Raw genomic sequence first — 22,239 nt, 5'->3', positions numbered from 1 at the left:
CCCCTTCCACAGCCGGCATCATAATAACATTGAGGAGCCTTCGTATGTTTGTATTCAACTGCCTTCCCTTCACAAACCCCGTCTGGTCCTCATGAATGACCCCGGACACGCAATCCTCTATTGTAGTGGCCAGGATCTTTGCCAGCAGCTTAGCATCGACGTTCAGCAGCGAAATCGGCCTATATGATCCGCACTGCAGAGGGTCCTTGTCCCGCTTCAGGATCAAGGAAATCAGCGCCCGTGACATAGTTGGGGGCAAAGCCCCCCCTCCCTTGCCTCGTTAAAGGTCCGGACCAACAGGGGGCCCAACAGGTCCAAATACCTTTTATAAAATTCCGCCGGAAACCCGTCTGGCCCCGGCGCCTTCCCCGACTGCATGCTCCCTATCCCTTTGACCACCTCCTCCAGCTCGATCGGCGCCCCTAGTCCCTCCACCTGCTCCTCCTCCACCCTCGGGAATCGCAGCTTGTCCAAGAAGTGCCCCATTCCACCCCCTCCACCGGGGGCTCCGACCGGTACAGTTCCCCATAGAAGTCACTGAAGACCGCATTAACATCTACTCCCCTCCGCACCACCTTCCCAGCCCCATCCGTCACTCCCCCAATCTCCCTGGCCGCATCTCGCTTCCAGAGCTGGTGTGCCAGCATCCTGCTCGCTTTCTCCCCGTATTCATACGCCACCCCCTGTGCTTTCCTCCACTGAGCTTCCGCCTTTCTGGTAGTCAATAGGTCGAATCTGGCCTGAAGGCTATGCCTCTCCCCCAGCAATCCCTCCTCTGGGGCCTCTGCATATCTCCTATCCACCCACACCATCTCCCCTATCAGTCTTTCCCTTTCCCTCTGCTACCCCCTCTCCCTATGGGTTCGGATGGAGATCAATTCCCCCCTCATCACCGCCTTCAATGCCTCCCAGACCGTCCCCACCCAAACCTCCCCGTTATCATTGGCCTCAAGGTACCTCTCGATACATCCCCGAACCCTCTCGGCCATCTCCTCATCTGCCATCAGCCCCACCTCCAAGCGCCAGAGCGGACGTTGGTCCCTCTCTTCCCCCAGCCCGAGGTCCATCCAGTGCGGGGCATGATCCGAAATGGCAATGGCAGAGTATTCCACCTCCTCCACCCTCGACACCAACCCCCTGCTCAGGACAAAAAAAATCAATCCTCGAGTAGGCCGTATGTACATGGGAGAAAAACGAGTACTCCCTGGCCCTTGGCCTCGCAAACCTCCAGGGATCCACCCCTCCATCTGGTCCATAAATCCCCTCAACACCTTAGCCGCCGCCGGCCTCCATTACTGAATCATTTTAATTGTTTTTTAACCATTTGGGTGAATGTCTCAGATCGAGATATAATGGGATTGTTTAATGTATCCCTCCTATCTGATCCTGCACAAGTCTTCAATTCATTGTATGACCTTCCATCTCAAAAAGGTTACCAAGAGCATGAAGCCTCACTGCTAACCATCTTATCAAATCATACATTTCTTCTTACAGAAGCTGGAGTACAGAATTTAAAACAGGCTGACATTAGTTTCAGGTATAACCCAGTCTTTTAACACATACTACAAACTGATTATTAAATCTTCAATTAAAATCAATTGACGATCACTATTTGTTTCTGATTGGTGAGTAATGCATACACTTCATTGATTAATACAATTGGTTAATAGCTGGATACTAAATGCCCCATTCAGGTAAATATTAGTCTCAAAATGGCTTCCTCGATCGTGTTCGCTTATAAAATGGAACTTGTCTGGAAATGAATAATTTCTACTGAAATTTACTACCTACTCCCACTTCTAGGTGTCTGTAAAGACTATTGTTCATCCCCCCCTGCATGATTCAATGGGTTAATGTATTCAGGAGAACAACCAAAGATGTGAGAACGGAAATAAACTCGAGTTAATGATGAGGGGTTATTGTTCAGTGGTTACATTCCCATCTCTGAGTCAGGAGGATGTGGGTTCAACTTCGCCTCCAGAAACCCAACCATAAAGCCCAGCTGGTATTGCGATGCTGTACTGAGGGAGTACAGCACTGTACTGAGGGAGTACAGCGCTGTACTGAGGGAATACAGCACTGTACTGAGGGAATACAGCACTGTACTGAGGGAATACAGCACGGTACTGAGGGAGTACAGCACTGTACTGAGGGAATACAGCGCTGTACTGAGGGAATACAGCACTGTACTGAGGGAATACAGCGCTGTACTGAGGGAATACAGCACGGTACTGAGGGAATACAGCGCTGTACTGAGGGAATACAGCACTGTACTGAGGGAATACAGCACTGTACTGAGGGAGTACAGCACTGTACTGAGGGAATACTGCACTGTACTGAGGGAATACAGCGCTGTACTGAGGGAATACAGCACTGTACTGAGGGAATACAGCACTGTACTGAGGGAGTACAGCACTGTACTGAGGGAATACTGCACTGTACTGAGGGAATACAGCACTGAGGGAGTACAGCCCTGTACTGAGGGAATACAGCACCGTACTGAGGGAATACAGCACTGTCCTGAGGGAATACAGCACCGTACTGAGGGAATACAGCACCGTACTGAGGGAATACAGCACCGTACCGAGGGAATACAGCACCGTACCGAGGGAATACAGCACTGTACTGAGGGAGTACAGCACTGTACTGAGGGAATACAGCACTGAGGGAGTACAGCAGTGTACTGAGGGAATACAGCACTGTCCTGAGGGAATACAGCGCTGTACTGAGGGAATACTGCACTGTCTTTCAGAGGAAACCTTCCAATCTCACCCCATCTGCTCTTGCAGCTCGACATAAAGGTTCTGCTGATGATATTTTGAAGGAGGAAGTTCTCTCGGGTGAACTGCTCACTATAAAGCCCTCGGTGATGAACACTGAACAGATAATCTGGTCATAATCATAGTTCTGTTTTGAACTCACTTTCTTGCTTCACAGATGCTGCCTGACCTGCTGAGTATTTCCAGCATCTTATTTGTGTTTGTTGGAGCCTGTTGTACACAATCTGGCTGCTGCATTTCCTACATCACAACAGTGACTACAATTCAAAAGAACTTGACTGTAAAGCACTTTGGGCCATCCTGAAGTTGTGAGAGGCGCTATATAAATACAAGTCTTCCATTAACAAAAGAGAAAAGACCCAACAATGGAACAGTCGGTAATAGGACATCAATCAGTCTTCTCTTATCTTAGAGAAATCAAGGACTCCCAATACTGGGTGTTTAATACAATTCACGTCCAATATAATTCATGTCCATTCTATTAATTCCTTTCACTGGGCTGGAGTTTAACATCAATGGAAATAAATCTGAACTGTCAGAATGAACATTGTTCATTCCTGGGTGTAGGAATCAAATCCCTGTAATCACAAGTGAACTCTCTGGTGTTTCAGACGAGCGGATGGCTGAGTGAATCCTCTATTGCACACAGGGCAGGTGAATGGCTTCTCCCCAGAATGGATTCGCTGGTGTTTTGTCAAATCACTTCCACTTTTAAAGCTCTTCTCACAGTCAGAACATTGAAATGGTCTCTCATTAGTGTGAACAAGTGTATGTGACCGAAGCTGCGATTTCAAAGCAAATCCCTTCCCACATTCAGCGCAGGTAAAGGGTTTCTCCCCAGTGTGAACTCGCTGGTGATCCCGAAGACTAGATGAACGAGTGAAACTCTTCCCACACTCAGTGCAGGTGAATGCTTTCTCTTCAATGTGAACTTGCTGGTGATCCCGAAGACTAGATGGACGAGTGAAACTCTTCCCACACTCAGTGCAGGTGAATGCTTTCTCTTCAGTGTGAGTACGCTGGTGTCCAAGAAGGTTCGCTGATTTAATAAATCCCTTCCCACACACGGAGCAGATGAACGGCCTCTCACCAGTATGGACACGCTTGTGATCAGTGAGGTGGGAAGAACAAGTGAATCTCTGCCCGCAGTCAGAGCAGTGGAATGGTCTCTCCCCAGTGTGAACCCGTAGATGTTCAGTGAGGTTAGATAAAGACCGGAAGCTCTTCCCACACTGTGAGCAAATGTACGGTTTCTCTCCAGTGTGAATTCGCTGGTGTGACACCAGTCTAAATGAATCAGCAAATCCATTCCCACACACACAGCAAATGAATGGTTTCTCCCCAGTATGACTGCGTTGATGAATTTCTAGTCCTGATGGGGATCTGAATCCCTTCCCACAGTCCTCACATTTCCAAGGTTTCACCATGATGCCACTGTCCTTATGTTACGTAGTTAGATAATCAGTTGAAGCCTTGTCCTCACACAGAACACGTGTATGGTTTCTCCCCACGTAAATGGTGCAATGTTTTTTTCAGGCTGGGTTAATTGGTTAAAGCTCTTTCTACAGTCAGTTCACTGGAACACTCTCACTCGGGTATGTGTTTATGTCTCGGTGCTTTGCCAGTCACACTGATGTTTCAGATCCTTTCCCACAAATAAACATTTCTCCTTCCATATTCAAAGGCTGATGATGAATGTCTCAAATCGTCTCTGTCCAATGCCCTGTAAAAGGAGTTGACAGTGTCAGTATCGCTGTCAGTCCATGATAGAAATTCAGAACAAATAATTCTAATCTCTATGGAATATTCTTCCATCTCTTGGTTCCCCAAATATGCTGCTCAATCAAGTAAAAGAGAGCAAAATCCCAACAAAAACAAAGCAAAACTGTTTAAACTAAACCAGAATGTTGTTTTCTGTGGCCTCTGCATCCTGAGGTAACAACAGTTGTGGAAGGTATCAAGTGTGCTGGGAGACAACTCTTGGTCCTGCTCCAGGGCCACCTGAGCATGGGCAAGACCACAGAAGAGAGGCCAGCAGCCACAAGAAGCCCTACATTCTCCCCCATAGGGCTCCCCCATCTGGATCTACAAATTGGTGTTTTAAACAGATCAGGAGCAGACCCCTCTGTGCAACAAAGCTGGGAATGTGGAATTAACGTATCACAAAGCATTTAGGAGCAGCCCCTTCCGGTAAGTATACAGGGACTGTAACCTCCCCATTAGCATCTTCACAGTGCTGGAGGCCATTCAGCCCATCGAGTCTGCACTGACTTCTGAAACAGCATCCTGCCTCGGCCCACTCCCCCACCCTAGCCCCAAAACCCCAACTAACCTGCACATCTTTGGTCTGTGGGAGGAAACCCACGCAGACACAGGAAGAAAGTGAAAACTTCACAAAGACAAATGCTCACCCAAACTCGGATTCGAATTTGTGTCCCTGTCGCTGAGGCAGCAGTGCTAAACACCTGTTGCCGTCATGCAGATTCCCAGTGGCACTAGGACCCAGCTGGAAAAGTGACCCCGAAAGTCCTGCCCATTCTCTCTTACGTCATCCAGAAGCCACGCATGCGTGTTTCTCCTCGCTGAACCAACATGGCGGCCGTTCACCCGGGCCTGATACCAGGCACAGGACCCAAAGCCATAAACTATGTACCGCAGGGTCTTATTTAGGGTTTGCGGCCTTCACTCAGGAGTTGAGAAACTCTCCCCGTCCAGAGCTGGCTCCATCGCTCCCCCTGGGATTCCATATCCTGACCAGTTTACTGCAGCCCATCTGCGCCACCACTTCCCGGTTCCCTCCGACTCGGAACAGAGAAGCTACCCAGAATGCCCAACGGCTGGCTGGCCCTGGAGCATGCGCACTCAGCGCCTAAGCAATGAGCGAGTTGGATAGAGCGGTTTTCCGGACCGCGGGTGGTTGTGGGAAATAGTCCACCATTCATCATCAACAGGAAGTCAAGTATTTATGGAGACTAACCGCAGATCAGAATTGAAGTTGTAATTCTGTTTCTTTCTCTCCACAGATACGGTCTAACTTGATTAGCATGTCCAGCATTGGCTCTTTATATTTTGATACTGGAACATCTGCAGTGTTTTTTGCATTTAAAATTTAATTCATATGATGTTGGCGTCGCTGGCGAGGCCAGTATTTATTGCCCACCCATAACTGCCTTGAGCAGGTGGTGGCGAGCTGCCTTGGTGAACTGCTGCACTCCATGTAGCCACAGTGCTATCAGGGAGAGAGTTCCAGGATTTTGACCCAGTGACAGTGAAGGAACAGTGACATATTTCCAATTCAGGATGGTGAGTAGCTTGGAGGTGAACTTGCAGCTGATGGATTTCTATGTGTCTGTTGCCGTTACCCCTTTGTGGATGTGGGTTTGGAAAGTGCTGCGAAGGAGCCTTGTTGAGTTTCTGCAATGAATTTTGTAGATGGTACACACTGCTGCCACTGTTCTGGACGGAGTGGATGTTTGTGGATTAGGGTTTGTGGATTAGGTGCCAAGCAAATGGACTGCTTTGCCCTGGATAGTGTCAAGCTTCTTGAGTTGGAGCTGCACTCATCCAGGAAAGTGGAGAGTATTCCATTACATTCCTGACTAATTTGTACGTGCTGAATTCTCCCTCTGTGTACCCGAACAGGCACCGGAGTGTGGCGACTAGGGGCTTTTCACAGTAATTTCATTGCAGTGTCAATGTAAGCCTACTTGTGACAATAAACATTATTAATTAATATGTGATCATACAAATGCTGTCCCATCGGGGAGAAACAGTGCCAATGTGGAGGCTGTGGGAAGGGATTCAATTACCCGTCAGAACTGCATGTTCATCACTGCAGTCTCACCTGCGAGAGACCATTCACCTTTTCGGTGTGTGGGAAAGGCTTCACAACCTCATCCCACCTCCTGTCACACCATCGTATTCACAGTGAGGAGAGATCTTTTCAATGTTCTGACTATGAAAAAAACTACAAAAGGAGACGTGATCTGTTGAACCATAAACTCACTCGCACCGGGGAGAGGCCGTTCACCTGCTCCATGTGTGGGAAAGGATACACCCGTTCATTCAAAATGCTGACACACCAACTTGTTCATACTGATCAGAGGCCGTTTAAATGTCCTGACTGCGAGAAGTGCTTTGAAAGCCAGAAGGATCTACTGACACATGAACACACTCACACCAGGGAGAGACCTTTCATATGCTCTTTCTGTGGGAAAGGTTTCACTTGGGTGTCCAACCCATTTAATCACTAGCGTGTTCACACTGGGGAGAGGCCATTCTCCTGCGCCATGTGTGAAAGAGATTCATCGTTCATCCACACTGCTGCGGCACCTGCAAGGTCACAAGTGACTGCAGGGATTGGATTTGGATTTTGCTGTTAATCACATCCAGACTGAACCATCTTCACTCTGACAGCTGGAGTTTGTTGTTGCTGATATTAATAAGCCTGAAAGCTGGGGTGTGCATTGATGTTTTGTATAAACATTGATTAAATCAGCTTGATTCAGGGCACTGTTTTGAATATATTATTTCTCCAGTGACAAGAGGAAACCGATTGATCTCCTGTTACTGACTGGGACATTTTTGGGGCCTTTTCTTACTCTGGGTTATTTCTGTTTTTTTAAATAAATTTAGAGTATCCAATTCATTTTTGTTTTCCAATTAAGGGGCAATTTAGCGTGGCTAATCCACCTACCCTGCACATCTTTAGGGAACACGCAAACACGTGGAGAATGTGAAAACGCCACACGAACAGTGACCCAGAACGGGGATAGAACCTGGGACCTCGGCGCCGTGAGCAGGATGCTAACCATTGCACCACCGTGCTGCCCTAGAAGGATTAGCATTTTTAAACGTTTCTGCCCTGTTCCGAACCGGGACTGTGGGTTATTTCTGTTTTTTCCCTGGTTCACCTTCTCCCAGATTAAACTCCAAGCTTCATCAATCCATAATCGTTGAAGGCATTGGGCGGTTGGTGAAATCCACCTGATGTTGGTGTCATATCGGAGGATTTCCCAGTTTTCTGATATTCCATTGTGTTTCTGGTGTTGATGTAATGATCGGAATTTCAATTCCAATGCTGATGATGGAGGGCCTGTGCTGTCAGAACTACAGAATCGTTAACAGTTCAGAGAGAGCCCATTCGGCCCATCGAGTCTGTGCTGACTCTTTGAAAGAACATCTACCTAGCCCCACTCCAGTGCCTTTCCCCGTAACCTTGCACATTCTTTCTTTTCAGAAGGAAATCTAATTTTCTTTGAATACTTCGATCGAACTTGCCATGTTAAAAATCTATTTATCTTCAAAATAAGAATCACAGGTCCGGTTGATTGAGGATTCCAAAAAATAACAACTTTATTGCAAATTATTCACCTTGATCTCTTACATAAAAATAAATCAAAATTCAGGTCAAATAATAATCAAAACATAATGCGAGTGTTAAACGAAACATCAAAAATCAATAGATGGTTCAGAATTTCTTAAGAGCATAGATTCAGAACAAAAAAATTAATCATGACTCCTTATTCTTAAAGAATTCTTAGCAATGGTCTAACCCTTATTACTCTCATTGGTTCTAATTCTCAGCTGAGGCTCTCTGATTTATTCAAACTGTCTGTCACAGAACATGATTGTATCCAGGCATTGGTCATTACTTAAGATTCATTAAGATCTATCAAATTAATTAAAATGTCTCATCCGCATAGCCATGTGAAACCAATTCTACAAGATAAGGTGTCTGCATTAACCTTGCTTGTTTCTAAGACTCATGTACATTCGTTTTCTGTTGCTAAGACTACAATGCTTTCTTATTACTAAATGTATTGTGGAAACAATGGTCTCTACATTACTAAGGCTTTTATGCAATTTTTCTTGAAAGAATGTGAGCTTTGTACAGTAATTCTCATTTTTTTATCTGAAACCATGTTTCAGAGCAGCACGGTAGCACAGTGGTTAGCACTATTGCTTCACAGCACCAGTAACCCGGATCCAATTCCCGGCTTGGGTCATTGACTGTGCTTAGTCTGCATGATCTCCCTGTGTCTGCGTGGGTTTCTTCCGGGTGCTGCGGTTTCCTCCCACAAGTCCCAAAAGGCGGGCTTGTTAGGTGAATTGGACACTTTGAATTCTCGCTCTGTGTACCCAACAGGAGCCGGACTGTGACGACTCGGGATTTTCACAGTAACCTCATGCAGTGTTAATGTAAGCCTACTTGTGACAATAATAAACATTATTATTATTATGTCATTGGCTTTTTGAACATTCCATTTATGTCTCAGTACTGAATTTAAAATGATACTGTATCAATTCATCAAGGGTACCAACTAAATAAATGTGATTCAATAAATCTATCATTTCCCCCCTTTTGATTATTCAAAATAAAACAGAATAAATCAATCACAAGAGTACAAAGTAAAGCAAAGAGACAAATGCCATAAAAATCAACACATTTGCAGTCTTGATGAGAAAGTAATAGTAAGCGCCCTTCATATCTGACTGTTTCAGCGCTTTTTGATGTTTGTGACAATCTTTTACAGATACATTTGATTATCACACATACAAGATGTATCACAAAAATAGCTACAAAGAACATAACCAGGCCTTGTACCACTGAAACCCCTAAAGATCCCAACTACTCCACATCCCAACTCCAAGAGTGCAGGGTTCGGGTTGTTTGAGATTTTCAACCTCACTTTTAATTTGTTTTGCCAAATTAGTGATCTCTTTGGAGCGATCTGGAATGTAAGTACAACATTCCGATCCGATCAGGGCACATGTCCACCTTTCTTGGCGAGAATATAACCAAGAGCTATTCGAATTTGCAAGGCCACAGTACGGATAGCTCGCATTTCAGAGGAAATCCTGAACAGGGCTGTCGAGGTGTCATTCGCTACCTTTTCTATGATGACAGCCAGTTTATTAACTCTTTGGCTGTCTTTGCATCACCATTAAAAAACAAAGCGAAAAACTTGTCATGTGCAGTAATGGCACGTTTACTTCTTTGGACTGATAGTTTGTATCAGTAATTGTTCACCCTTGATGTCTCACATCACTGTCTTAAGGCCATATGTTCTTTTTTCCGTGTCAATTTTGAGCGTGATGCTAAGACAGGGTCATGGGATGAGTTTTTAAATCCAAAATTGACTATAAAATCATATCGAGTTGCCATATATAGATTATGTGTTAACTAAACTAAAATAAATGTAATTTCAACTTGTGAGTAATGTATAATACGGTCCCAGTTGTCACAGGATGAGATCTTACTCTTCCAGCCCGTATCTCATTATTGTTCTTGGTCACTTCTTTCTCTAGCCCTTCAGTGGGATGATCTGTGCAGAGAGAAAATTCACTTTGTTTTTCTTTTCGAATCTGATTTTTTCTTCTCATAACTTGTGTTAAATTCCAGCTTGTTCCATAATTCCATATTGTTACTTGAATGTGATCTCTGAATAATTGGATTGATACTCCTTTCTCTCTGACACTCCCCATTTGCAAATCATCTCACTCAAATATCAGTCAAAATAACATCATGCATGGACTTAAAATATTCTCCAGCTCTCCAAATTGTCTGTATCCACCTTCTGGATATTCCTCATCGGGTTTACTTGCTACCAGGCCCTTACTTGTTCTTATCCGAATAATTTGCCCCGTCACTTCAATTGTCCTCATTTCGACAGGTAACAGTGTGTTTGATTCTCTCCCAATTATTTTAAAGTCAGATTCTCTGTGGAACATGTGTCAGTGCCTTGATCACTTAATGATGTTGTTTCACTCTGTTGGCCCCATTGACCATTTCCGGCCATGCGGTTTGTCAAGTAGTGTGCATGCACGGGGCCTGCACTTCAATGCAGAATGGCAAGCCAGCCAATTAGTTTCTTCACACGTAACTCATCTGCACACGTACGCAGTGCCCCCAATGTCATACCACACATTCTTGAACCTTTTGTGATCTTATCAAAAGATCTCAAAGTTGTTGCTCATCTCTCCACAGATGATCCAGATGCCTTGGGTGGTGGCCAGAGTATCACATTTTGTTCTCTTAAATAAAAGCCACCGTGCTGCCCTTATCCTCAATTACTTAATCCTATCACAACAATGAGCCCTGGAGTTATCTTGCAGTCCAATATCTTCATGTTTAAAATAGAAATCAACATTTCCATTTGATTCCAAGCAGTAACATGTGATTGTTTGTTCTTTGTCTTAAATTACACATTTGTTTTACGGTAACTTGCTCAATTACATGGTCTTTCCACATCACAGAAGTGTTTCAAATTCGAACAACAGTGTTATTGGCGGTTTCAGATTCTTATTAATGTCTAGTTCATCCCTTCTTTGTCTGAAGGTTGTAGGATCTCTTCTTCAAAATAGGCTTTTGTCCTTATGTCCATGGACAGCAGCTAAACTGTATGTTTTTTTTACATCATCGTTGTTCTTGTTACTCATCAAATAGATTTCACTAGATTTCCGGTTGCGGTGATGCGGAGCTAAGCCGCACGTTCGGTGGCTCCCGCTATTTTCGGTCTTTTGGGCTCTGTTAAGGGCCCGTAGCGGCGCTGGCTGGACTTTTCCCGGTGGGGGAACACATCTGCTGCGTTTATCTGCCGGTGGATGGACTGGACCAGGAGCGGGGCGGTCAAAAAAATCGGCTTTGGAGCATAGAAAGGTGCGAGGCAGAAGAAGCAAGATGGCGGCGGGCAGGGAACCAGCAGCGTGGCAGCAGTGGGCGCAGGAGCAGCTTCAGAGAGCTGAAAGCTGAGCTGCTGGAACCGCTTAAGGCCTCACTGGATAAGCTCATGGCGACTCAGACGGCTCAGGGTGCAGATCCGAGAGCTATGGCAAAAGGCCTCGGAGAATGAGGATGAAATCCTCGGCCTGGCAGTGAAGGTGGAATCGCACGAGGTGCTCCACAAAAAATGGCAAGGAAATGGAGAACCGCTCGTGGCGGAAGAACATGCGGATCCTGGACCTCACAGAGGGGCTGGAGGGATCGGACCTGGGGACCTATTGGCCTTGATGCTGAACTCGCTAATGGGTGCGGGGTCCTTCCAAGGGCCCTTGGACCTGGAGGGTGCCCATCGAGTGTTGCTGAGAAAGCCCAGGCCGAACAAGCCGCCAAGGGCGATGCATGTCCGCTTTCACCACTTCGTCGACCGTGAGTGTGTGCTGAGATGGGCGAAGAAGGAGAGGAGCAGCAGGTGGGAGAACGCAGAGATTTCGGATTTATCAGGACTGGAGCGCGGAGGTGCCGAAGAGAAGGGCTGGTTTAAACCGGTCGAAGGCAGTGCTGCACAAGAGAGGGGTGAAGTTTGGCCTGTTACAGCCGGCACGCCTCTGGGTCACTTATAAAGACCGCCAGCTCTATTTTGACTCCCCAGAAGATGCCTGGGCCTTCGTCCAGGCAGAGAAGCTGGACTCGAAACTGAGGGGGTGTTGGGGACTGCTGTATATTGTCCGGAGGCTCTATTCTCCCTGGTACTTCTTTGTTGGTCCTTTTTTGTTTTTTCTCTTTTGGGGATTTTCAACTATTTATTTTGGTGCCTTTTTCACTGGTGGATGGTTGGGGAGCTGTATCGCGGGTGGAGGGTTAGGGAGCTGTATCACTGGTGGAGGGTTGGGGAGCTGTATCGCGGGCCCGTTGGGTCGCCCGCCCTTTTCTTTCCTGCGTTTTAGGCCGGGGGCGGGGTTTCAGATGGAAGCGCGGGCTTTTTTTCACATGGAATGTAAGGGGGCTGAACGGGCCGGTCAAGCGGCATGGGTGATCGCGCAATTGAAGGGGCTAGGGACGGACGTGGCTATGCTCCAGGAAACGCACCTTAGGGTGGCGGATCAGTTTAGGCTGAGAAGAGGGTGGTTTGGACAAGTGTTCCATCGGGGTTTGATGCGAGGAACCGGGGGGGTGGCGATTTTTGGTGGGAAAGAGCTTGTCGTGTTGTGGCGTTGAGCGTGGTGGCGGATAGCTGTGGCAGATACGTAATGGTGAGCTGTAGACTCCAAGGGGAGCGGTGTTGCTGGTCAATGTGTACATCCCAAATTGGGACGATGCAGGCTTCATGCGGTGCATGCTGAACCGGATTCCAGACCTGAGATGGGGGGCTTGATATTGGGAGGAGATTTTAATACAGTGCTGGACCCAGCCCTGGATCGTTTAAGGTCCAGGACCGGTAAGAGGCCGGCGGCGGCCACAGTGCTGAGGGGGTTCATGGACCAGATGGGAGGGGTGGACCCTTGGAGGTTTATGAGGCCGGGGGGTAGGAGTTCTCGTTTTTCTCCCATATCCATAAGGCATACTCCCTGATCGACTTTTTTGTCTTCAGCAGGGCACTGATTCCGAGGGTGGTAGGGGCAGGGTATTCGGGTAGCCATATCAGACCACGCTCCGCACTGGGTGGACTTGGAGATGGGGGAGGGGAAGGATCAACGTCTGCAAGGTACCTTGCCCCCTGCAAGGTACTCTTCGAGTCCGATAGTGGTGGCTACCCTGAAAAATCTGGGGGCAGTGGAGGAGGCATAGGGGGGAAGTGAAGGCCTCGGTTTGGTCCCCGATACGGGGGGAACCACCGGTTTGTACCAGGGAGGATAGATGGAGGGTTTTTGAGTTGGCACAGGGGAGGTATCAGGCGGATGGGGGACCTCTCCTAGATGGGAAGTTTGCGCTTAGAGGAGTTGGAGGGGAAGTGGGGTCTACCCCCAGGGAATTCCTTTAGGTACATGCAGATTAGGGCGTTTGTTAGGCGGCAGGTAGCGGAGCTTCCGCTATTGCCGCAAGGGGGGTTCAGGACAGGGTGCTCTCGGGAAAGTGGGTCGGCGAGGGTAGGATCTCTGCAATTTATCAGGTGATGCAGGAGGGAGAGGAGGCCTCAGTGGAGGAGCTGAAGCGAAGTGGGAGGAGGAGTTGGGGGAGGAGATTGACAGGGGACGTGGGCGGACCACCCTGGGGAGGGTGAATTCCTCCTCTTCTGCGCACAGTTTTTAGTCTAATCCAGCTAAGGTGCATAGGGCGCATATGACTGGGACCAGGCTGAGCCGTTCTTTGGGGGTGAGGACAGGTGTTCGGGGAGCCAGCGAATCATACGCACATGTCTGGGCGTGTCCGGCTTTGGAGGGTTTCGGAAGTGGGTGGCGGGGACCTTGTCAGGGTGTGGGCTCCAGGGTGGAACCGGGCTGGGGGCTCGCTATTTTAGGGTAGCATCGGAGCCGGGAGTGCAGGAGGCGAGAGAGGCCGGTATTCTGGCCTTTGCGTCCCTAGTAGCCCGGCGTAGGATCCATTTGCAGTTGGAGAGGATGCGAAGCCCCCGAGCCCGGAATCCGGGATCAACAACATGGCTGGGTTCATTAAACTGTATAGGGTCAAGTTGCCCTGAGGGGGTCGGTGCAAGGGTTCTCCGGTGGTGGCAGCCTTTCCTTGATTTCCTGGCGGAGCATTAGAGGGTGGTCAATCTCAGCAGCAACCGGGGGGGGGGGGGGGCTACGGGTTCATTACGGGGTTTTGTTCTCATGGCTCTATGTTTATTACTCTTTCTTGTTGTTAATTTATTGTTTTTGTATGGGGGGGGGGTTATTGTTTTTCTCTTTTCGTTGTTGGGATAACATTTGTTGTTGGAAAATTTGAATAAAAATTATTTTAAAAAAAATAGATTTCACTTTCAATTTCATCCCGCCTTGTTCGTCTATCGCCCATCCTGTTCTCGGCTCTTCATTCACTCCGTGTATCCCGTCGTCACAATGGCCTCCTCTAATCACTCTTCCCTAACCCTACTCACTCCCTCAACTCCAATCTGCCTCAATGTTCATATATCCCACTTGGTTGTATCTCTCGTCCTGAACTACTGTAACCCGCCCATTTGAGTAACAGACACTTCCCTTGAGCCCTTCTAGCATCTGAGACCATTTTCAATCTTCCCATGTTCAGAATCTGCACTATGGAGTGTTCTAAATGGATTTCCTATATCCAGCAGCAACTGCTGATTGCCTGTTGGAGTAACAGACTACAGGCAGGTCATTTATAATCTCCATATTGTTGGGTCAGTGCAGCAATGTAACAATTCCCATTATTGTGGCCATGTATGTGGAAGGGGGCCAGTAAAATCTGGCAAAACTAATGCTGACGCTGTTGCTGGGATTTGTCTAAGACTGGTGAATGCGACCTCGCGCTTCTCCATCAATTCTGTCTGTTACAACTTCTCACTGAATGCCCACCCCCCTTTGACTGGATTTTAAATCAGGCCGACTATTCCTGCAAAATTGAAAGTCTTACAAAGGGAGAGGCAAGCTGTTTAACACAGCGCCAGGGACCCAGGCTCCACTCCAGCCTTTGGGACCTTGCACTACTCCCTGCCTGTGTAGGTTTCCTCCCACAGCCCAAACACGTACAGCGTAGGTGTGTTGGCCATGATCCAAGGATGTGTAGGTTAGGTGGGTATATGGGGATACAACGGGGGAGTGCACCTGGGCAGGGCGCTCACACAAAGGGTCAGTGCAGACTGATAGGCAAATGGCCCCTGTCTGCACTGTTGTGATTCTGTGATGCTATGATTCTGTCAAATAAATTCTCAAATTCCTGAAGTGACTGCGAATCTTGTTCCACTTGCAGTTACCTGTAAAGTAAAACACAAAAGATCCATTCTGCTTGGGGCAAAATGGGTTAATTAATCAGAACATATCTGACAATTCAATCTTAACATTTGTAATTCCCAATTCCAGACAAAATAGAAACACATCTTCAGCTGTTAACAGGCAAGAGTTAATTCTCCGCTCATTTGAAAAAATTGCTTTGTAGTCACTGGCTTTTTGCTCGTCTTTTATTCAACTACATTGTAAAGTTCAGCCCAACAAAAGATGTGTTTTGTGAAAAATCACTTTTGTGTCTTCAACCGCAACTTGAGTCTAGGAGAAATGTTACTTCTTAACTCTATTCTATTCGACTTTTTAAACAAACACAACTTTAATAAGCAGCAAACAATGTCCCTCTGAATCTTCTGCGATGCTTATTAAACAGCATTAATTACCGAGAACAGCTTCTTGGGAAACACTGGGCTGTGATTTTGGGCAATCCAGAGAACCACTATGGAACCAGTCAGTTGAAGTGAACTAGATGTGATGTAATGGGGATTCTCTTTACCCGCTTCTTACTGGATTGATCATCCCCTTTTTAAGGTGCTTATTGTAGAGTTGAATTGGTAGTTTTCCAGTGTTCAAATGCTTTCATCAGGGACATAGGTTGACTGATTTTCTAACGAGCTTTGAACATCCTGATATCTTATGAGGGATAGGTACTAAATGTCTTAGGGAAGAAAAGGAACAGGGAAGACTTGTATAAAAGGATGGAAGATTGAGAAATGAAAGGGAAAATGCTGGAAATGCTGAAAAGATTGAGAAATGCCCAACCAGAGTAAATGAATGAAACTGAGCCCATGCCTACATTTACAAATCGTTGATTAAAGGATCTGGAAGCAAGATAGACACATGCAATTCGGGCTTTTGCTCATGTCGACGGTAAACACCAACATGACTGCTTCGACCGTTGGACCTGTTTCTGTTCTTTGCTGCTGTCCCTCAGAGAGAAATGGTGAAAGTTTCTGGGAGTACCTTGGAATACTTCAGGCTGCCGGTCTTGGGACTGTTCTTTAACAATGGGGATGGAAGGAGGTATGAGAATGGTTGGCCATATATTCCTCAAAGGAAAGGTTGCCAGGGGAGTATGGAAATAGAATAAGTCAGGGCCGTGGAACCCTTTTGAACTCCAAGAAGGAACCCCCGAGATAAGTTCTTATTATCTTGAAGAATTAAACCACAAAAAATGATAGTTATTGTGCAATAGATACAAATATACAAAAACAAACTTTAAAAATGTTTCTATGTTTTATTATAATAAAGTTTGGTTATTCAGCAAATACTTCCAAGGTCTTACCTTTGTTTTGTTATCTGTAATGGGAATACCCACTCTCACCCCTCCCCTGGCCTCTGCTCTTCTCCAGACCCAGGACTAACCAAGTTTAGGATGATTTAATCAATCATGACTAATGTTCAGGACTACACCACGACTGTGATGGTTTGAGCTTCCTGCCCAACGTATGCACCAAGACTGCGACTGAAATACAAATTTATGCCTTTGCTACCTCCTAAACTTGTTTTTTCCAGAACATCTCCCACATTCTACCTTCCCCAAACTGGAGATCATTCACAATTGCTGCCTATGTCTTGCAGCAAGTCACTGTGACCCACCTTCCGTGATCCTGATCTAAATTGGCTTCAGGACTAGAAACACCTTTTAAAAAATTGTCATCCTTGATTTTAAAACCCTGTGTGGCCATTCTACTCCCATCCCCTTCAGTCCTACAATGCTGCACCTTGCTCAACTACCCCATCATTTCCCTGGATTTATCTCCTTTGCCAATTCCAGCCTGTTCAACATTCCTGATTTTGTAATCACTTCCATTGGCAACTGTACCTCAGCTTCTGACTCCATGTTCTGGAAATCTTTGCCTTGATTGTGCTGCCTCTCCACCTCTTCCTTCGGGTGCTTCGTTTCCTCACAGTGAATAGTGAAGAAGGTTATATAAGATTGCAACAGGATCTTGACCAATTGGGCCAGTGGGCCGATGAATGGCAAATGGAGTTTAATTTGGATAAATGTGAGGTGACACGTTTGGTAGATCAAATCATGGCAGGGGCCTACTCAGTTAATGGTAGGGAGTTGGGGAGAGTTACAGAACAAAGAGATCTCGGGATACAGATTCATAGCTCCTTGAAGGTGGAGTCGCAGGTGGACAGGGTGGTGAAGAAGACATTCGGCATGCTAGGTTTTATTGGTCAGAATATTGAATACAGGAGTTAGGATGTCTTGCTGAAGTTGTACAAGAAATTGGTAAGTCCACACATGGAATATTGTGTTCAGTTCTGGTCACCCTATTATAGGAAGGATCTTGTTAAACGATAAAAGTGTGCAAAGAGATTTACGTGGATGCTACCAGGACGTGATGGTCTGAGTTATAAGGAGAGGCTGGATAGACTGGAACGTTTTTTCCTTGGAGCGTAGGAGGCTTTGGGTGATCTTGTGGAAGGTATAAAAGAATGAGGAGCATCGATAAGGTAAATAGTCGACAATCTTTTCCCAAAGGTAGAGGAGTCTAGAACTAGAGGGCATAGGTTTAAGGTGAGAAGGGAGAGATATAAAGAGACCAGAGGGGACATTTCTTTCACACAGATGGTGGTGAGCATCTGGAATGAGCTGCCAGAGGCAGTGGTAAATGCGGGTATAATTATGTCCTTTAAAAAACAGACAGTGACATAGGCAGGGTGGGTATAGAGGACTTTGAGTATAAGACACCGAAAAAGGAACCATTCACACCCCAATCGAATTGGCTTCCACCCGAAAAGAAAATAGACCCAAAATACAGAACTTTATCCAACGATCAATTTAGACACTGGTAAGATTAAACAAATAAGGGACAAACAAAATCTCACGAGCGGAAAGACAGGCAATCAGACAATTCAAATCAAATTTGAATATCATAATAAAATCAGCGGATAAAGGCAACAATATTGTTGTAATGGATCGACAACAATATCTTTTTGAGGCTTACTGACAATTGAATAATACCGAATATTACACAAAATTACTGGAACCCACATATTGCCAAAAAACACCTCCTCCACAATAGTCCCCAATAGCGCAGCCCCACAAGGCTGCGTACTTAGCCCCCTACTATACTCCCTGTACGTACACGACTGTGTGGCAATATTTAGTTCCAAATCCATCTCCAAATTTGCTGACGACACGATCATAGTGGGTCGGATCTTGAATAATGACGAGTTAGAATACAGGAGGGAGATAGAGAACCTACTGGAGTGGTGAAGCGACAACAATCTCTCCAATGCCAGCAAAACTAAGAGCTGGTCATTGACTTCAGGAAGCAATGTATCGTACACACCCCTGTCAGCATCAACAGGCCGAGGTGGAAAATGGTCAACCGCTTCAAATTCCTAAGTGGTGCACATCACCAACAATCTGTCCAGGTCCACCCACGTCAACACTACCACCAAGAAAGCACAACAGCATCTATACTTCCTCAGGAAACTAAGGAAATTCAGCAAGTCCATACTGACTCTTACCAACTTTTACAGAATGCACCACAGAAAGCATCCTATCTGACTGCATCACAGCCTGGTATGGCAACTGCTCGGCCCAAGACCGCAAGAAACATCAGAGAGTCGTGAATACCACCCAGTTCATCACACAAACCTGCCTCCCATCCATTGACTCCATCCACACCTCCCGCTGCCAGGGGAAAGCGGGCAGCATAATCAAAGACCCCTCCCACCCAGCTTACTCACTCTTCCAACTTCTTCCATCAGGCAGAATACACAAAAGTCTGAGAACACGCACAAACAGACTCAAAAACAGCTTCTTCCCCATTGTTACCAGACTCCTAAACAGCCCTCTTATGGACTGACCTAACTAACACTACACCCCTCTATGCTTCACCCGATGCTGGTGTCTATGTACCTACATTGTGGACCATGTGTTGCCCTTTATGCATTTTGTTTTATTTATTTTCATGCACTAAATAATCTGTTTGAGCTGCTTGCAGAAAAGTACTTTTCACTGTATCTCGGTACACGTGACAATAAACAAATCCAAATCATAGACCTATTAACAAATAAAGAATAACCAAACTTCAGAAGAACAGAAAGACGAGCAATCACGCAGCTAAAATCAAATCACAGATCATTATAAAACCAGCAGACAAAGGGAATAATATTGTCATTATGGATCGGCAACAATACCTCTTTGAAGCTTATCGACAACTTGATAATACTGAATACTATCCTAAATTACCAGCACCAATATTCCTCCAAACACATGAACAAATCTCAGAGTCATTAATACAATTATACAATTCACACTACCTTAATGAAAAACAAATGAACTATTTTGCCGAATTTCAACTTTTACCCAGAAAATTGTACCTCCCACAAAAATACATAAGAATCCCAAAACATGGACTGCACCACATGAAATTCTCCCAGGCAGACCCATTACTAATTACCAATTACCCATTACCAAACAAGTAAGAGATAAACAAAACCTAACAAGAACAGAGAGACAAGCAATCACACAGCTAAAATCAAACTCACATTTCATTATAAAACCAGAAAACAAAGGAATAATATTGTTATTATGGATCGCCAACAATACCTTTTGAAGCTTATCGGCAACTCAACGATACTGAATATTATAATTACCAGCACCAATATTGACAAGGTACCGCATGGTAGGTAGTTGCAAAAGGTTAAATCTCACGGGTTCCAGGGTGAGATAGCCAATTGGATACAAAATTGGCTTGGCGACTGAAGCCAAAGGGTGGTTGTGGGGGTAGTTTTTTCAAATTGGAGGCTTGGGACCAGCGGTGTGCCTCAGGGATCTGTGCTGGGTCCACTCTTATTAATGATTTGGATGAGAATGTAGGAGGCATGGTTAGTAAGTTTGCTGATGGCACCAGATTGGTGGCATAGTGGATAGTGAAGAAGGTTACAGAAGATTGCAACAGGATCTTTACCAATTGGGCCGTGGGCCGATGAATGGCAAATGGAGTTTAATTTGGATAAATGTCAGGTGATACATTTTGGTAGATCAAATCATGGCAGACCTACTCAGTTAATGGTAGGGAGTTGGGAGAGTTATAGAACAAAGAGATCTCGGGATACAGGTTCATAGCTCCTGTGGAGTCGGGAGGTGGACAGGGTGGTGAAGAAGGCATTCGGCATGCTAGGATTCATTGGTCAGAATATTGAATACAGAAGTTGGGACGTCTGTTGAAGTTGTACAAGACATTGGTAAGACCACACATGGAATACTGTGTTCAGTTCTGGTCACCCTATTATAAGAGGATATTGTAAATGAGAAAAGTGCAGAAGAGATTTACGAGGATGCTGTCACTACTTGATAGTCTGAGTTATAAGGAGAGGCTGGACTTTTTTCCCTGGAGTGTAGGAGGCTCAGGGTTGATGTCTATAAAATAACGAGGAGCATAGATAAGGTAGATAGTCAACATCTTTCCCAAAGGTAGAGGAGTCTAGAACTAGAGGCCATAGGTATCAGGTGAGAGATACAAAAGAGACCAGAGGGGAAATTCTTTCACACAGGGTGGTGAGCATCTGGAACGGGTTTACCAGAGGCAGTGGTAGAGGCCGGTACAATGTTTCCTTTAAAAAGCAGTTAGACAGGTTACATGGGCAGGGTGAGTACAGAGGGATATGGGCCAAACGTGGGCAAGTGGGATTAGCTTAGTGATAGAAACTGGGCGGCATGGACAAGCTGGGTCAAAGGGCCTGTTTTCATGCTGTAAACATCTATGACACCCGGAGAAAATTCACGGAGACACGGGGAGAACATGCAGACTCCACACAGACAGTGACCCAAGCCAGGAATCAATCTGGGGACCCTGCTGCTGTGAAGCCTCCGTGCTAACCACTATGCTAAATGCACTAGATTATAAATCTAAGGACAAAGTTCCCGAACAGGCTTAATTAAAATTTACTAAACATTCAATATGATTACGAGACTAATACTGGTTAATAACTTAAAGAACATTGAGAATATAAACAGATTTTAATGCATGCATATCCCTATAGATTCCAAGAATTGTTTGTTATTTCCCAACCCTAACCCTGGCCATAATGACCCTGACACTAACCTTGGGACCCCTAACCCCGACCCTTACCCTCCCCTAATCCTCAGCCCCCTGATCACTACCCTGATCCTAACTCTAACCCTGACCCTAATCCGAATAACCCTAACCCTGATGGCGACCCTGAACCCGACCCTAACCCTGACCCTAACCCTAGTGACCCCAACCCTAATCCTAACTTAAACTTTAAAAAAAACCCGAAGACCCCTGACCCTCATCCAACTCTAAACCTGAGCCCAAGTCTCCTGATGGCGACGCTGACCCTAACCCTGACTCCGACCCCTAATCCTAACATAACTTTAAAAAGTACCTGAAGACCCCTGACCCTAAACCAAACCCTAAGTCCCCTGATGGCGACCCTATTCAATTATTTTATATTTATTCATTGATTGTAAAATTTCCTTTGCAGTCTCGTATCTGATTGATTCTTGGCTCTCTATCTTTGTCTGATTAAAATAGTTCGCATTTTAACAGTAATTGGGTTAATTTTTTATTTTAAAAAGTTTTTTTCGACTCACTTTAGGTACTTGGGGGTGCAGGTTGCCCGGGAGTGGGGCACAACATTTCTAGTTTGGTGGGGAGAGTGAAAGCGGACCTGGCGAGGTGGGATGGTCTCCCACTGTCACTGGCGGGTCGGGGTACAGGTGGTTATAATGAATGTGTTACCACGATTTCGTTTATTTTTCAATGCCTGCCCAATTTTCCTGCCAAAGGCTTTTTTCAGAGAGATTGAGGGAAGGATTACGTCGTTCATATGGGGAGGGAAGGTG

General features: G+C 45.8%; 1 protein-coding gene across 1 annotated transcript in view; it reads right to left on the bottom strand.

Moving 5' to 3' along the window:
* Positions 1 to 2,926: 2,926 nt before the first annotated feature.
* Positions 2,927 to 22,239, bottom strand: part of LOC119960983 (zinc finger protein 420-like) — a 50,628-nt gene continuing 31,315 nt past the window's right edge. Inside the window, exon 2 of the mRNA XM_038788538.1 lies at positions 2,927 to 4,214. Coding sequence (XP_038644466.1) covers positions 3,365 to 4,214 — 850 coding nt within the window. The 3' untranslated portion in view covers positions 2,927 to 3,364. The remainder of the gene's footprint in view (positions 4,215 to 22,239) is intronic.

Source organism: Scyliorhinus canicula, unplaced genomic scaffold (genome assembly GCF_902713615.1).
Source record: "Scyliorhinus canicula unplaced genomic scaffold, sScyCan1.1, whole genome shotgun sequence".
Taxonomy (NCBI): Eukaryota; Metazoa; Chordata; class Chondrichthyes; order Carcharhiniformes; family Scyliorhinidae; genus Scyliorhinus; species Scyliorhinus canicula.
This window is presented reverse-complemented; position numbering and strand designations above follow the sequence as displayed.